General features: G+C 42.3%; 1 protein-coding gene across 1 annotated transcript; it reads right to left on the bottom strand.

The window, feature by feature from the left end:
• Positions 1-229: 229 nt before the first annotated feature.
• Positions 230-15114, bottom strand: LOC136440781 (complement factor H-like). The gene is made up of 19 exons (XM_066436891.1): positions 14952-15114; positions 12339-12412; positions 11777-11977; positions 11191-11397; positions 10479-10685; positions 9961-10149; positions 9417-9602; positions 8740-8919; positions 7908-8096; positions 6869-7057; positions 6422-6607; positions 5875-6066; positions 5307-5508; positions 4625-4995; positions 4044-4181; positions 2999-3154; positions 2572-2792; positions 2095-2290; positions 230-1611 (listed from the first exon to the last, which is right to left on the bottom strand). The coding sequence occupies exons 1-19, from the start codon at positions 14954-14956 to the stop codon at positions 1469-1471; spliced, it is 3432 nt and encodes a 1143-aa protein (XP_066292988.1). The 5' UTR covers positions 14957-15114; the 3' UTR covers positions 230-1468.
• Positions 15115-15706: the final 592 nt, after the last annotated feature.

Genomic DNA, 15706 nt, shown 5'->3' with positions numbered 1-15706 from the left:
ATGAGAAGACTCACAACACTCAGATGACAGATCTCCCTCATTTTACGTCAACATTCTATCTGTTCAAAAATCATACATTAATCAAGTGACAAAAGGCAAGGACGTCATATTTAAATTCATTGCGGCTATCAAAATATGATCCGTCAAGGCTACATGGACATACAAATTTGTACCTCTCAATCCTATTTTTCTAACGTACGATGTGCAAGAAACGAAACAGACAAAAAACTTCCCGCATACCTTTTTATTAGCAGAGGAAGAAAGTGACAACAGACACCCACCATTTCTAGCGTTTCAATTCCACAAAGTTTCCATTGTCAATATGATTATTTCTGTATCTTAAACATTCAAAGACTAGTATCAACTATGATGTATAGTTCCGTATCTATATCTGAATTACTCAGTCAGATAGACTCTTCTTCATACAGCAAGGACAATATCAAATAATATTTTGTTTAAACTTGTACATTTGGTGCTTATTACATAACTTGGTGTGTTTTTAATTCGTCATAAACAGAATCTCATTCTTTGGAGTAGAAAGAGGGTAGTCACAGCTAGAATATCTTCAGGTTCGGTTATCTATATCATTGTGGATGTTAGTCATTGATCTTAATCTAAAAATATATAGTGTTTACTACAGGACTAATAAACATGATTCAATAAGACTGAATAAACGTGATTCACAGCAGCCACACAGTTCTATACAATAATTGTAATGTAAAACACTAAAATGGTAGCACTATGATGGATAACATACAACAAAGGTAACTGCTACACTACACGTGCACAAAGGAGAGAGAGATAACTTACAAAGTTCCTAGATCTTTGCCATGATACCATACAAAATATGCAAAAAGCTACTTTTTCCTTTAAATGTTGTACATAATGCACAACAAGCAAATGTTAACAGCATAACGTTTCTATAACGTTATTTGTTTTGATAACTATTTCTACTGTGGGATACATGGTTATTGAAATTAGGAAGGCGATAAGTGAAGTAAGAACCGAACAAGCAACGGATTTACCTACACAGTAATATCTCTAAAATATAATATTCTATGCTAAAATCTACGTTCAATAACGCTTTGTGCTTATAACAACTGCTTTCATCTGCCTTCCAATTACTAATGAATGATACAATTTGAATCTAACTTTCTAAACTGACTTACCCTCAGAATGCAGCAGTAGGTGCACCGGTGATACATATTGAATCTTTAAAAGAAAGCACGACTAAATACACCACAAGTAATCGTAATAACTTTCCTATTACACATTGATACTGACTATGAATACTACACTTGTGATCATCAACATCAATCTGACTTTGCATCATACTGATGTGATAATGGGACTACAGACAAAACGGCCGGCCGGCCACGTTGTCTGAAAATCACGCTCTACTCGTTCTACTCCATGTCACTAGAAACGTTTTCTTTTCATTCTCGTCATCTGGTCTGATCAGAAGAACTCAGGTGTCTATCTCCCCCTCCTCAGCTAGCGGCACGCATTGCACGGGAGGTGACTGCCTGGATGTGGCAAGATCAGAGGGGGCATCCCCAATGGTACCTCCGGGATCTGACTTCGGCCGCGAGCAGCACGGTGGGACTGCGACTGTTTGGCGATGGATTGTAATCAACGGTTAGGTTAACAAGAGGTCCGAAGATAATACAATACATCTGTGTCTGCGTTTGCTTCACTGCGATGCGAAGCCCTTTTCCATGACCACTTGACTTAACCACATTACAAGGAATAACACATTGCACCTATCATTCCCGTTAGCCTCGCAAAAGTACGGTATCTTTTACTCTAATAGTCAAATTTCAGGAAACATGCTATCAAGCTTGAATTGCATGTCATTCAGCCTCTGAAAGAGTGATTTACACAATAAACCATCAAATCGACCATTCAATGATAATGAAAATGTTACTTAAAACTTGGTATAGATAGGAAACTCACGATTTTCATCAAATAAATGTCAACAATTAGGCCAGTAAGCCTTTCGACATGCAGCATCAGTGTAAGTAAGGCGTGCAGTGCAGCTGATACCGAAACGTTGTCAAAGTTCTTGTGAATGATTGAGATGTTGGAACGTACCTTTCTCGCAAATGTAGTTTTTGCGCAACCAGCACCAGTGGTTGTTCCAATCGTAGTTGAAGCCGAAGGCTGGGCCCGGGCGAATCTCAACACATTCCTCAAGTCCAGGCAAGTCCGGTTGGATTGGAGTGTGCCAGTCTTCGTAGTCACCAGCTGCTAGCACGCTGCCGTCACTCCAGATCCAGACATGATTTCCCTGTTGATGAAATGTGCAAACATTGTGAGGAGATTAGGTGTTATGAGATCTGTATTAACTTAGTTGTTATTGACGAAAGAGCTTGTTCCTAGTAACGAAACAATAGACAATGATGAAAAGATTGGTCCATCGTCTAAATGATTGTCATCTATTCAACACTCCCAGAAACGTTCCTTTATTGAACTTACTGTGAACATGGTCAACATTTGAACGAGCTCAAAAGGTGATATATATATATATATATATATATATATATATATATATATGCAACACAAACTTACCACAGACGTCAGATCATCCAGTCCTATCCAAGTGTTGTCGTTGTAGGTGGTTTGGATGCGGTTGTCGATGAAGGCGTCAAATGCAGCGGACTTGATGACCACCAAACGGGCGCCTTCCTCTTCGCAGGTCTGTTTGGCCCTCTTGTAACTTTTACGATCTTCAGAGAACCGCAGGCACGGCCCGTTCACCGCCAGTCGCTCGTAGTTCGCCGGACAGGCGTCTGTGGGTGACAGTTTGTAAAGTTAGACGATCTTCTTCATTTACTGTCAGTAGAGGAAGAAAAACGGAGCAAAAATGTTTTCCTTCCGTGAAACATTATGATGTAAACCAAGGGCCTTTTTTATTAGATCTATTATGGAAAATGGCGCAGTGACAAATAATGGGAACTTCATTATAGGACACGTTACAGTTTAAGGAACGCCCTACCACTGGAACTGTACACGGACATCCTCCAGGTTCCTCCGCACATTTCGTTCGGATTTCCGGTGCACGGACGGTCACATTCACTGTCGGGCAGCTGAGGACCTAGGTTGTTAAAGTTCACCTCTGTCCCACAGAAACATTCATTGGAATATTGGGTTGCTATATAAGGAAAAGAAAAATAATTCATGAACAAGGCCACCCTGGTGAAAGTATTCATCATTCCATTTTGTACTGCCCCAACTACACCCAATATCGTACCTCCCTCTTCAACAATTTAGGAAAACTGGCAGGATCTGTCTCAAACTTCAACGGTCTTCCTAATGATATCCTAGTTCATTTACTGCTCATCAAAGGTTCCCAATTTCTATCGGATTTTAACACCAATCTTTTACAGCATCTTCAATCATTCATAAGGGAAACCAAAATATTTGAGTAACAAATCTTCCATCCTACCAGTCTGACAGGCAGTGACTGCTTGCAATTTACCTGTATATGAATTTAAGTTTTCGTACAATTCATATGACTTTTGTTACTATGTGATTCATCTTACATTAATTTTTTTGTGCTTCGCTTGTCTGTAATTGTTTCAATGTACTTTTGTATTGCACTTTGTTTTGATGACGTGAGTTGTCATAACGGCTTGTCACAAAATGTTGCAATATAAAACTATATTGTGGAAACAGGCCCGGAAACTTCTATTAGCTTCTAAAAGCCACAAGTTGTTGCTTTCAAGATGTCAGGAGTCTTGTTGCTGTTCTTTAAGGACTCAAAGCAATAGATACGGTAGACAAAAATGAAGTACATACATGAAAATTAAAGGGGCGTAACAACTGTTATAAAGATACTTTTCGTTGAACTATTGTTGTGTTTTCAGTCCTGTTGCAGGCGAAGAATTGTGAAATGTTGCTTGATAAATGAGTTACTTTTTTGCCATCTTTATAGACTGTTAAAATAGGCAGAGCGACATTTCAGAGACTGATTTGAAGAACTTCTTCATTTCAGAATTGTCAGTTTTATATAATGTCACAAACACTACCTATGTTCTTACCTGCAGCAAAGGGGAAGCCCTGGTTGTTGCAGTGGTTCCAACAGAAGGCGCCCGTCATTGCCGGATGATTATAAATGGCGGCGTTGGGGAACTTACGGGCAGGATAGTCCTCAAAACAACCATGGTAACGCCGTATACCTATATACACAGAAACACATCGGAATTACATCGACTGAGCATGTGGTGACTTTCCACATCATGATAGTTAATACTAGTACTACTTGTGTTGCAATGCGCTCATAGAGCTGACATAACATACAAACTCAAATCAATTTGTACAAGTCACAAATCGCAAATCAACCGCACGACCTTGACGAAGAAAAAACACGCGCAAAACTAGGACAGTGTCATGTTTATCTTTTAAGATAAAAGTGTTTTCACTTAGAAATTCCGACACTTTAGGAAGTCTAGGGATGACCCGCGAATAGCGAAGCTGCATTGCACTACTTCTAACCACATTGTACTTGAAAAAGCATCATGCTTCACCTCAAATGAGGATCCTTTAAACGAACGAATAGGCATAACTGATTAAAGCCCGACAAGAAATGTATGGAGCACATTTTGCACCGATGGAAAATTACCTCTTGGCTTGTCGCAGCAGATCTGTTTGTGGATGCTGCCCGTGATGCCGTCCAGACGGTCGACGTCCGGCAGTGTGTACACATGATCGGGGCAGTTGGCGATGTCGTGCAGCTGGGCGTTGTTGACGCAACTCCCGACGCCGATGGCGAACGTCTGTACGCCCATCCCGTGCAGGACAGAGGCTGGCCCTGAGACGTCTGCTGAGTAGCCGTCGGTCAGGACGATCACCACGTCGGGAGCGTCCGCTCGGTTGCCGTTCATGGTCAGCAGCATGGTGTTGGCCACGTAGGTGAGAGCTGCACCGGTGGCAGTCCCTCCCCCTGGTGCTATTGTCGATAGAGGATCTATGGCGGCGAGTAGTACTGCCTTACTGTAGGTAAAAAGCAACAAAGGGCATCGCATATCAATTATGCTATTGTTCAAAATTGCTAAATAGATTTGTTGGTAACGGTACCATTGGCGCCTTTAGAAATGCACTTGAAAACGTAGGCTTACTTGCTAAGAAGAACGAAGATTCCAGCATTTCGCTGATGTTTTGCCATTATAGAAATGATAACATTCACTACAACGATAATCAAAGAGAGACAGATTTGTCGCATGTATCTAACTGAATCACCGGTGGAATCAATGTCGTATACAAGTTACAATATAGCATGCTGTGCTTTCTATCGAGGGACATACTTATCGTATTCATTCAGGTGGAACTCCAGCATCGGGCTGCTGCTGTATCTGAGTATACCAACTCGGGCAACCGTGTCTCCTATGACGAACCGGTCCACCAGTTCCTTAACGAAGTCGATCACCGGCGGGATGTCTCCAAACATGCTTCCGGAGTAATCCAGGACGAAGATGATGTCGGCGCTACAGCAAAAATCTTCCGGATCTACATTGAAAGACGTGATGAGGTAAGATGAATTTCATTCTTAACACTACCCTTGATAGTTGCCTGATATTATATCGCTATCAAGATACCAAACCGTGTGGTATAGCACGAATTTAATGCATGCAGGCTCCAGACCCCAAAAGTGCCAAATTTGTCAAAATAAATGTTTTTTCATTTTCATATTTTCAATGAGTGTTTTCGCGTCTTGCCTTTCACCTTACAGTCCACCTGCTTTAGGGAGAACAGTCATGGTGGAGTCCAGTCCACCATGACTGTTCTCCCTAAAGCTGGCATGCGTCTCCGAAAACACTGATTAATATAAAAATAAGTAATACACTACTTCAGTCACTCCCATATCACTCCTACCTTTACAGTCACAGACCAGGTCCGTTCCCGACCACGTGCCATCGGCCTGACATGTCTTGATTCTGTCACCGGACACCTCCATGGCGTACCCGCCCTCGTTGTGGCACCGGTAGGAGCAGCTCTCTCCGTTCCAGTACCAGGGAGCACAACCCTCCCTTTCAGTGCACGGCAGGTCCGGTGGCTCTCCACAAACTGGGGACGCGATTCGGAAATCGGACTCTTTTTAACATCGCAACCGAATATGGACAGTTCTTGATTAAAATCAAATTTGCTTACTTCATTCATTATTATGATTACTTATCAATTGCGATGTTAGCGTAAATGATTAGAAGAATCGGGTTATAGACAAATGTCCGTCATTTTACATAAAAATTCTGTTCGTTCAAAAATCATTCAGTGATCAAGTGAGAAAGGGCAAAGAGACTCTTGATATGCCGATCCTATTGTCATGGAATTGAGAAAAATTCTTCATTGAAAACTGTATATACAGATTGTTCCAGTCTCCAATGATCATCATGCATTCTTATTGACACTATGAAATACACACCTCCCCGGCATCTCCACCTTGCATTTCCACGCCACCTTCCGTTTACACAGGTTGCGGTGGTTGTAGCCGGTATGGCGGCGCAGTTAGGACGACACTTGTAGGTACATGTTGCCCCATTATAAAAGGGGGCAGCGGGTGGGTTACAGGCGTAGGTGGCGCAGTATCTAGTAGGTGGCGACCTACATACTGGTAGAGAAGGAAAAAATGGAACCTATACCACAGATCGATCGATTGCCGATCTCAAGACTTATCTGGTGTGCTGTGAAGGGTGGTTATACTGGTTATACATATAAGGATCCTGGCAGAAGAATTTGTTAACTAGTTGTAAAGGTCTTTAGTGGCAGAACAAATAAAAATTTTAACTGTATAAGCATTTCCCTGCTAGCCTACGTCTAGGTCTAGGTAATAGACATGGAATTGGACATCGCAAATGCAAAGTTAACGCACTTCTTCTTTGGCAGCCGCGCCAACGAGGACCGACCCAGGTCCCGGCAAGGCAGGTCCAGGTGGTGGAAGGAGGTGAAGCAGTACATCCATATCTTTCTATACAATTCCAAGTGCAGGTCTCCCCGTTGGTGTAGGGGAAGGAGCAGCCGGTCCTGATGGTGCATCCGAAGGTTGGCGGATTTCCGCAATCTAGCATGAGAATTATACGGGAAAAAAAGACTAGTACTAGTGTCAGCAAAGGGTCTGAAAGGTAGAGGTGTACGATTGGGCACATTGGAAAACACTCTTTTGAAAGTGTAGTGAAGGATACTGGGTTAAATATTCGGGAAGCAGAAGCTAGGACAAGGGACAGGACTTCTTGGAGGATCCACCTGGAAAGCAAGGGGCCAGTTTCTGGCCTGTGCACATGCCATGCTATGCCATGTCAGGGTAGAGATTGCGACAAAGTAGATTCTACCGGCGGAGAAATGTTCGCCTGGGTGCCATCCTATTTCTACCGGGGCTCCTACAGTCAATGTAGGAGCCCTGGTAGAAATAGGATGGCACCTAGGGTAGCGAATGTAGGAGTCCCGGTAGAAATAGGACGGCACCCAGAGTAACGAATGTAGGAGTCCCGGTAGAAATAGGATGGCACCCAGGGTAGAGAAATCTGCCCAATCAGGATGTGAAATGTGTTAGGGTGGCCTCCCTAAATTTCTAGTCAGCCCATTGATCTAAAGAGATATGAATCGAGGTTGAGAAGTTCTGACAGTCTAAGTTCAGAGCGGAACATCTTAAATTTATAGATTTAGATCCAGATCTCTACCGTCAGAATGACTAATTGGTGTACTTGTACCCTGACATACATATATGCCTTGGGAACGAACTGGCAGACAACAGTTCTCTCAAGACGTTTCCATTTTTATGATGTATGAAAAAAAGTTGCGAGATTTTTCGACACAGTGTGAGTTCTAGATACCATTCTTTGCTATTTATGATACTCTTCGTGCGAATCTGAACTGTCTGTACTCGGTTATCAATGTAATTTGAATTCACGTACTTTCATGACATCCTCCCCAAGGGGTCCCTTCCCATTCTCCGCCAGTGCATGTCCTGGTCATGATGCTGGGCGATCCTGTACAGGTTTTGTTGCACCCGTAGGTGCAGGTCTCACCATCGGTGTAGGGGGCGCTGCAGCCGGACCTGGTTGCACAGTGGAAGGTTGGTGGAGAACGACAGAACGATGGTTCTAATGGAGGGAAGCAAGAACGAAGAATGGGTCAACTCTGACGTTATATCTTTAGGAAGCGTAGCGAACGTCCAACGCCGCAGCATATTTCTGTCTATTTCGGTCTATTATTGATTTGATACGAAGATTGTTTATCGACAATGTGTGTCAACATCTATTATCAAAGAGGTCAACAGGATGCGCATGGCACATTACAAGCGTGAACATTACAATGTACACGTAGACAACTAAATTGCGTTCGTTTTACCAAATGAGACTCCGGGCTATAATAAACGTCATGTCTTCATATCATACGGAAATATGCAATAAAAATTCGGGTTAATCTTTCGTCACGAGTTGCTCGGTATGATTCTATGAAGCAACATGCATGCCACAATCAGGTCTATCTAAACGAAATACTTCAGAGCCAGGCTTTGACGGCAACATTTGGACAATTGATTTGTATTTTGTATTGTATATATCCTACACCATTGTGAAAATTACCTTTGCTATTCAGGAATGCTCGAGTACACATAGAATGAAGTAACCATACCGGCATCGGCCGATAGCCATAAGTTATGCTGTGTGAATCTCTCAAGCATATATCGCTGGATGAATCAAAGTCCAACAAAGATGTCTGTTAGTTACCAGTACTTTAACTTACCGCAGCGGGGAACCCGACCGTCCCAAAAACCGTTTTTGCATATCACGAAGGTGCTTATTGGTCCAGTACAGTTCCGGGCGCACCTGTATCCACAGGTATCCCCATAATTATAAGGAGGCGGCGAGCTGCAGATCACTTCGATACACGGCGGGTAGTCTGGCGGTGCAGTCTCACAGCCCCCTAAGGAGAAAAGAACGATGAATATTAAATGGGCATTTCAAACATGCACCCCAATCGATACAAATGTCACTGACGAAAGACAGTGGATGCTGTCAGAAACGTCTGACTGTTTCAAATCTCCAGTTGCTTGAATAGCTGTTTTTGGCGTATCATCCGAAGTTGTTTGGAAGGACGTTTTAAAATCAAGTTCATTTTCCATTAAAATTTGTAACTTCAGATTTTGTGCCGTTGTCATACCCACTGAAAATAATATTTAGATTTCAGAAGCAAATGATCATGATCATAAGTCCATTTGATTTCAGCAAGGTCTCCTCAATTGTGTACCATATGCTGGACAAATTCCAGACAAATACTCAAGTATTGCTTTGGCAAGAATCAGTGCCATGCATTTCGGTATGTGTTCAGTTGTCCTGATGTGTCCTAATAAAGTCATCGTGTGTGTTTTAATTCACTTAAATCTATCAGATGAGCTATAGGTGTGTGTTCGGTTAACGTACCGCAACCGCGCCACTCTTCCCCGTACCACTGTCCCCCACGGCATGTCCTGGTCATGGTACTGGGCGATCCGACACAGGTTTGGTTGCACCTGTAGGTGCAGGTTTCCAAGTCGGTGTAGGGGGCAATGCAGCCGGACATGGTTGTGCAGTCGAAGGTTGGTGGATCAGGGCAAAGCTGTATTGCTACTGGAGTAAAACAAGAACAGAAGGATCGGTCAACCTCATATCTTATCGGCGTATACTGCAGCTGCAAGTACAGTACAGGATCATGTATGTTTTACCAAAAGAGACCACGGGCTACAAGGAAAGATATTACTTCTATTCCTATTGCTTGCAATTGGATGCACTTTATCCAAAAAAATGCGTCACTCATATCAGTGAACTTTGAAAGCTTATCATAGTACATTGTACATTCTATAGTCTACATGCAGTTCTTCTATTGTGTTTATTCAAAGAAAGAAAATGATTTTTGTCATGTGATGATATCAGTGGTACCTGTGTTATGCGAGTGCGTGCTCAGTTATAGTAATTTCAGTTCACATACTTGATTGACAACCGCGCCAGGCTGGTCCGACCCAAGCACCATCCGTGCAGGTCCAGATCACTGTGCTGGGGGATCCGGTGCATCCCCGATCGCACACGTAGGTACAGACATCCCCGTGGTCGGTACCCGTGCAGGTCCCGGATGCGCACGGGAAGGTCGGCGGGAGACCGTCGCAACCCAGATGCAGTCCTGTTGTGGTCATAGTGCAAAGAGAGCAAACATCAAAAGTGTAACTGAACATCAAAGAGTTCAGAATTTACTTTACAAAGCACACATAGAATACAGGGTCACGTACGTAGTTTTTTTTTACCTACTGAGACTCTGGACTTCAATACAAGATGTCACCTCCATACCCATACTCAATGTAGATAAATGGTTTGCTTTCATTTGTTTGCTCATGTGTGGGCTTAGATGGAATTCAAAGAAGCAAAGGTACTTGCTCAAGCCTAGACAATGCGGCAGCACGATATACATGTAGCATTCTCAAAGATCTGTAGGTTTGTATTTGTTTAACGTACTTCGAAAGCAGCCTTCCCAACCTGGCCCATCCCATACATATGATCCCTCAAGTTCACGGCATGTCCTGGTCATGGTGTTGGGCGATCCTGTACATGGTGGCGTGCAGTTGTAGGTGCAGGTATCACCACTGAAGTAGGGGGCGCTGCAGCCGGAAATGGTTGCACAGTCGAAGGTTGGTGGAAGAGGGCATTGCGAATCTACCCGTTCTGCAGTCAAACAATGGGTTCTTTGTCAATATGTAGCAACATCAAAGATATCAGTAGGTTATACATCACACATTACAAGCGAGGACGTTACTTTGTACTCGTACGTAGGCAACATCTTTTACCAGATAAGACTCTGGACTACGATAAAAGACGCGGCCTTCACTTCCCTCTATCATAGGAGCATATACAATCTGGTTTAATCTTTCGTTAAGAGTTGTTTATTGTGATTCTATCATGCAAACTGTATGCCACGTTTAGGTCGAATTAAGAAACTACATTCAAGTCAAGCTTAGGCAATATTACTTAGACAATAGGTCTATTGATGAATTTCTGAGGGTTTATGCTACATGTACACCCCAGTGAACAAGTCTTTTGCATTTCGCCAGTCCATATAGAAAGAAATAACCGTAATGGTATTATCCAACCGTAACGTAGTTACGCTGTATTAACTTCTCAAACATATAGGAGGGTCTGGCAAGTTAAAATGAGTGTAATGTTCACTTACCACAGTGGGGAGATATGCCTGTCCAGCCCCCTTCAGTGCATGTCCAGGTTGTGCCTATGGGTCCAGTACATCCACGGGCGCAGACCAATCTGCAGGTATCCCCATCGTTGTAGGGAGGCGTTGTGGGGTTGCACGTTACGTCTATACACGGGAGGTTTGTCGGAGCAAAGCATACAGGTGGCGGTGGGGTCTCAAATACTTGTCGCTCTGGATTGATATAAATAAACATCAAAAGGTGAACATGTAGCATTCATGCCCCTCTATCATACGAGAATGTACAAGGTGGTTTAATCTTTCGTTAAGAGTTGTTTGTTGCGATTCTATCATGCAACCTACATGTCACGTTCAATCTAAGAAACTACATTAGAGTCAAACTTACGGGGTATTGCTTGGACAATTAATGACTTGCGCTTGCTGGGAGTTTATGTAGTTACTATATCCCAGTGAACAAGATTTTTTTGCATTTTGCGAGTCCATTAAGAACGAAATAGCCATAATCATGGCATTATGCAATCGTTGTGTTTACTTCTAAAACATATTGAAGGATCTGTCAAATTAACCTGAATGTACACTTTTGTTTTCTTACCACAGAAGGGAACCTGGCCATCCCATATTCCGTTGTTGCACGTCACGGTGGTGCTTATTGGTCCAGTACATCCAGGGGCGCACGTGTAACTACAGGTATCCCCATTGTTGTAGGGAGGCCCTTCAGATCTACACGTTGTGGTTATACACAGGTAGCCTGGAGGACCGGTACTGCATCCCGTTGGAGGTGGTATAGGTGGCTCTTTTTGGTTATAAATTAACATTAAACATGTAAGCCAATTGTAAAGGTTTATAGGTTTTGACATAGAGGAGTACGTTTAATCTTATACACAGAGGCACGAATCCCTGTCGCCATAACCCACTTATCGCAGGAAAAGTATTTTCGTCTTCCACTGCCCACGCCCCCCCCCAGAAAAGAACTCCAAGAAAACAAAAATACATTTAGCACTTGACACTAGAGTTACTATAGCCACACTTTCTATATAGTTATTGTTTGTATCTATGGTAACGGTGTTTTTTTTAAACGTTCCATTAGTCTTCGAGCGAGATGTAATATAAATGTGAACAATGTAAACTATGTTATAACAACAATGTTTCCTTACCGACAGGATCTAGGGCACAATAGACGCCAATAATTACATTGACGATCACCGTCAGACTCAGACAGATGTGGACACTGAAAAAAGAAGTTAAAATGAAATACAGTTGTACTGTTTTATCGATATCATCTGAAAATGTAACACGTGCAACGCAAACTTTGAATTGATAACGCATCATTTCCAATTGTACATTATGTTTTATGCATCAAGATGGACAAAATATTAATCGTTCGATATATTTAGTACTGACAAATTTTCGGAAATACTTTTGTAGTCTTAAAACCATTGCGACATGGGTAAAACCCTGTCTAAAGCTAAAATGTCCCAGGAACACGTTTTGATGTGAAAACAATGCATTCTTCGATCTTATCAGACTAACTCGCCGGAATAAATTGGGGCCAAGGATCGGAGAAAAAGTCATTAATCTAAATCAGTTAGACCTTGAAACTGACTGAAAACACGCATGCGCACAAACCAAATTGCATGCTATGTTTAGAATCAGACAAAATTTGTCCATGTTTGGCTGTTCATTTGAATTCTGACATGGACAGCGTATTCCAAATACATAAAAACTATTGTATATAAATGATTCAGAATAGTTGATATACTATTGTATGTTTCCACTTGACTTAAAGCCAAATAATTATCTAATCTAGACTGATCTTCCGGAACAAAGAGGGGTCAAGGATCAGATGAAGGGCCATCAATATAAGCCACTTAGTAAGTAATACTTAACACGCAACCCGACTGATGTGGGTATGTTTAGAATCAGCTTGTTGTCTTGTCTAAAATCTACTATGAATTTTCACAATTTGTTTTCCCAGTTTTGAAAGAATCACAACTGAAGCACGCTAAACAAAAAATGGACAATAATAGCGGCGAATGCTAAATGTTTTATTTTACACGACAGTTGTTATTTTGGTCTGATATTTACGTTGCCATTATTTCTGTACTGTGTTTTGATTGTGTTTTTCAAACCTCGCACGAAAGACATTTAACTCCCTTGTACTTAATAAAACTCTTTCTCCACACCATCTGACACGTTTCCCCTTCCCCAGACGTTTTTCGCCACTGATAACACACCAAAGGTGCACAGCATTCAATGCTTAAATAATCATGCAAGCAAGGTATTAGATCTTTAGCACTTAGTGTAGTCTGTGATTCATGAGAATTTTTTAGACTTGGCTCTGACAACATTGGTTCATGACGATATGCAAACTTAGTTTGTAATGTGTGCACATGTAAGTGCACTTGAAAGCCATTCAGATACCGCAAACACTATTCAATTGACAGCCAGTCAACCAACCAATCAAGCAACCTACCTACCAGCCAACCAACCAACCAACCAACCAACCAACCACCCAACCAACCAACCAACCAACCAACCAATCAACCTACCTACCAGCCAGCAAATATTCGCGGTAGTATAGGTTCGCGCTTTTCGCATATGTAACTCTGTAGTCGTATTCCTGAACTGCGTTACCATACTACTGTCAGTTCAACCGCGAACTTAAAGCACGCGACAGCCCCTTTCCTCGGCTCCTTTCCCACAATCAAGTCCCCGACAATTTAAGTACAGTATCTCTATATAGACATTCTAAATCCCGGCAACATGTTCGGCCTCCTTTGTAGACATTTGGATGAGTCTGTACTTTAAACTTCGATTTGGAAACGACTGGTAGGGTACCGGGGGCATTCAGTTTTCAGAGGAAACATTGAGCGGGCGGTCGACGTTCCGTAGGGGCCGGTATGTTACCGCTTAACTAGTCCACTTTGCATCTTGCACTTTTAGCGCTAAGCACAGAAATAAAAAATAAACACACAAAGAACAAAGGTGCGAAAAGTTCAGTTCTTGATTAGCCACAAACCAAGTCTCAAGATCGCAACGACATATAGGTGGTTTAGTCTTCCAACAAAGTTTTTGGAGGGGCGACATATACAACGCACCCTTGCCAAGTCTGACAAACGAGAAATAACCTAGTCAGGCTGGGCTCTGTAAATACTGAGCACAGATGTCTCAAATATCTTTTGGGCTTGTTTGTGGGTAAAAACGTTGATACGGAGTCATTGCGGGTTTCAACAGTTGTACTAAGGGTACTGGGGACGACTGGGCACTTCGGTGGCCTTTTAGCGCATGAAAGGGTCGATCGCGACAACCGCACCTCCTGCAAATTTTGTTCTCTGAGGTCTTCTATGTATATTGTCATCTTTTTCATATTTTCAGGCGTTATTTATAGCAGAGACGAACTGCACTCACAGCTTCGATTGGGCAACCTGTACTTATATCTCAATAATTCTGCACGCTGTGTTCCAAAAGTGCTAATCCGATCCATTTTCGCCTCGGCTACGGGTGAAATCTTTCTTGTTCTTGTTCTTGTTGTACTGAACAACATCCCTTAGTTGGGGTTAAGAGTTCTGGGGTAGAAGTACACTTTTTGGCGTCTCCTCAGATGGTTTGTGAGTTAAATTGTGACGTCCCTTTGAATTTTTCCAGATTTTGTTCCTGTGTTACTGAGTACAGTAATAAATTCCAGTCTTTGGTCTTTCCATGAATGGAGCTAACAAACATTTGCTATATTCCAAGCTCATAACATAACAAGATAATTATAAACTTACCCCATGTTGACACGAAGTCGGACTCTGTGTCCCCCAGTCCTCTCCTCACAACAGCGGAGCGACACGAAGCGCGCTGCAGCCAGGCAGGACTCAGACTGACGGTTTCTTGACGGGTCTTCACGTATGATAAGCAATCATCTCCGTCAACAGTAATTATTTTCGTCTGCAAATGGACAATGGTTTATTTTTGGTCTCATTGTACGTTATGATGATGGTGGCCTCGTGATAGAGCATCCTTGAAGTTCGCTGACGTGGTTATAATGTATAATTACCGGTGTCAATGGTTAGCCGTTCCAATTGTGTCATTTGTTGACGTTATTGAACGGACAAGTTGTCTGTTTTTTTGTACGTTTTTTGCACGTCGCGTCTGAAGTGACGTTTCTGAAGGTGACTTGATTTTTTTCCAGGTCTTTACAGTGTTTCAAACTCCTATCCTTTCACTCCTTCTCAATTCACCTACCCCCTCCTCTAAAGATGTTTGTCACTAATTATGAAGGACCTCGGGGTACACCTGGCGAGGACGTCTCAAATAGTCATTTTTGTCTCAAAGGGTAACGTGTTTCATGTGTCTGTTCATTTCTAAATGCATTGATAATAACTTACAGAGACTCCAGAAGCACAGAAAGTTTTGTGTTATCCCTCATGTTTCTACAAAATTCTACCAACAGATTATTACAGTATTTAAATCATCATAGGCGCATTGCGGATAGAACACATATTGAACTTTACTCCGGTGATATCTATCCTTGGCCTGG

This window comes from Branchiostoma lanceolatum, chromosome 8, assembly GCF_035083965.1.
Source record: "Branchiostoma lanceolatum isolate klBraLanc5 chromosome 8, klBraLanc5.hap2, whole genome shotgun sequence".
Lineage (NCBI taxonomy): Eukaryota > Metazoa > Chordata > Leptocardii > Amphioxiformes > Branchiostomatidae > Branchiostoma > Branchiostoma lanceolatum.
The sequence above is the reverse complement of the archived record's forward strand: the minus strand, read 5'-3'. Positions and strand labels throughout refer to the sequence as shown.

Coding starts and splice junctions, on each gene's coding strand:
- LOC136440781 (XM_066436891.1), bottom strand. Junction 6,608..6,868: donor GCGCGGCTGCCAAAGAAGAA/GTGCGTTAACTT, acceptor CTTCTCTACCAG/TATGTAGGTCGCCACCTACT. Junction 4,182..4,624: donor CTGCTGCGACAAGCCAAGAG/GTAATTTTCCAT, acceptor CTGTGTATATAG/GTATACGGCGTTACCATGGT.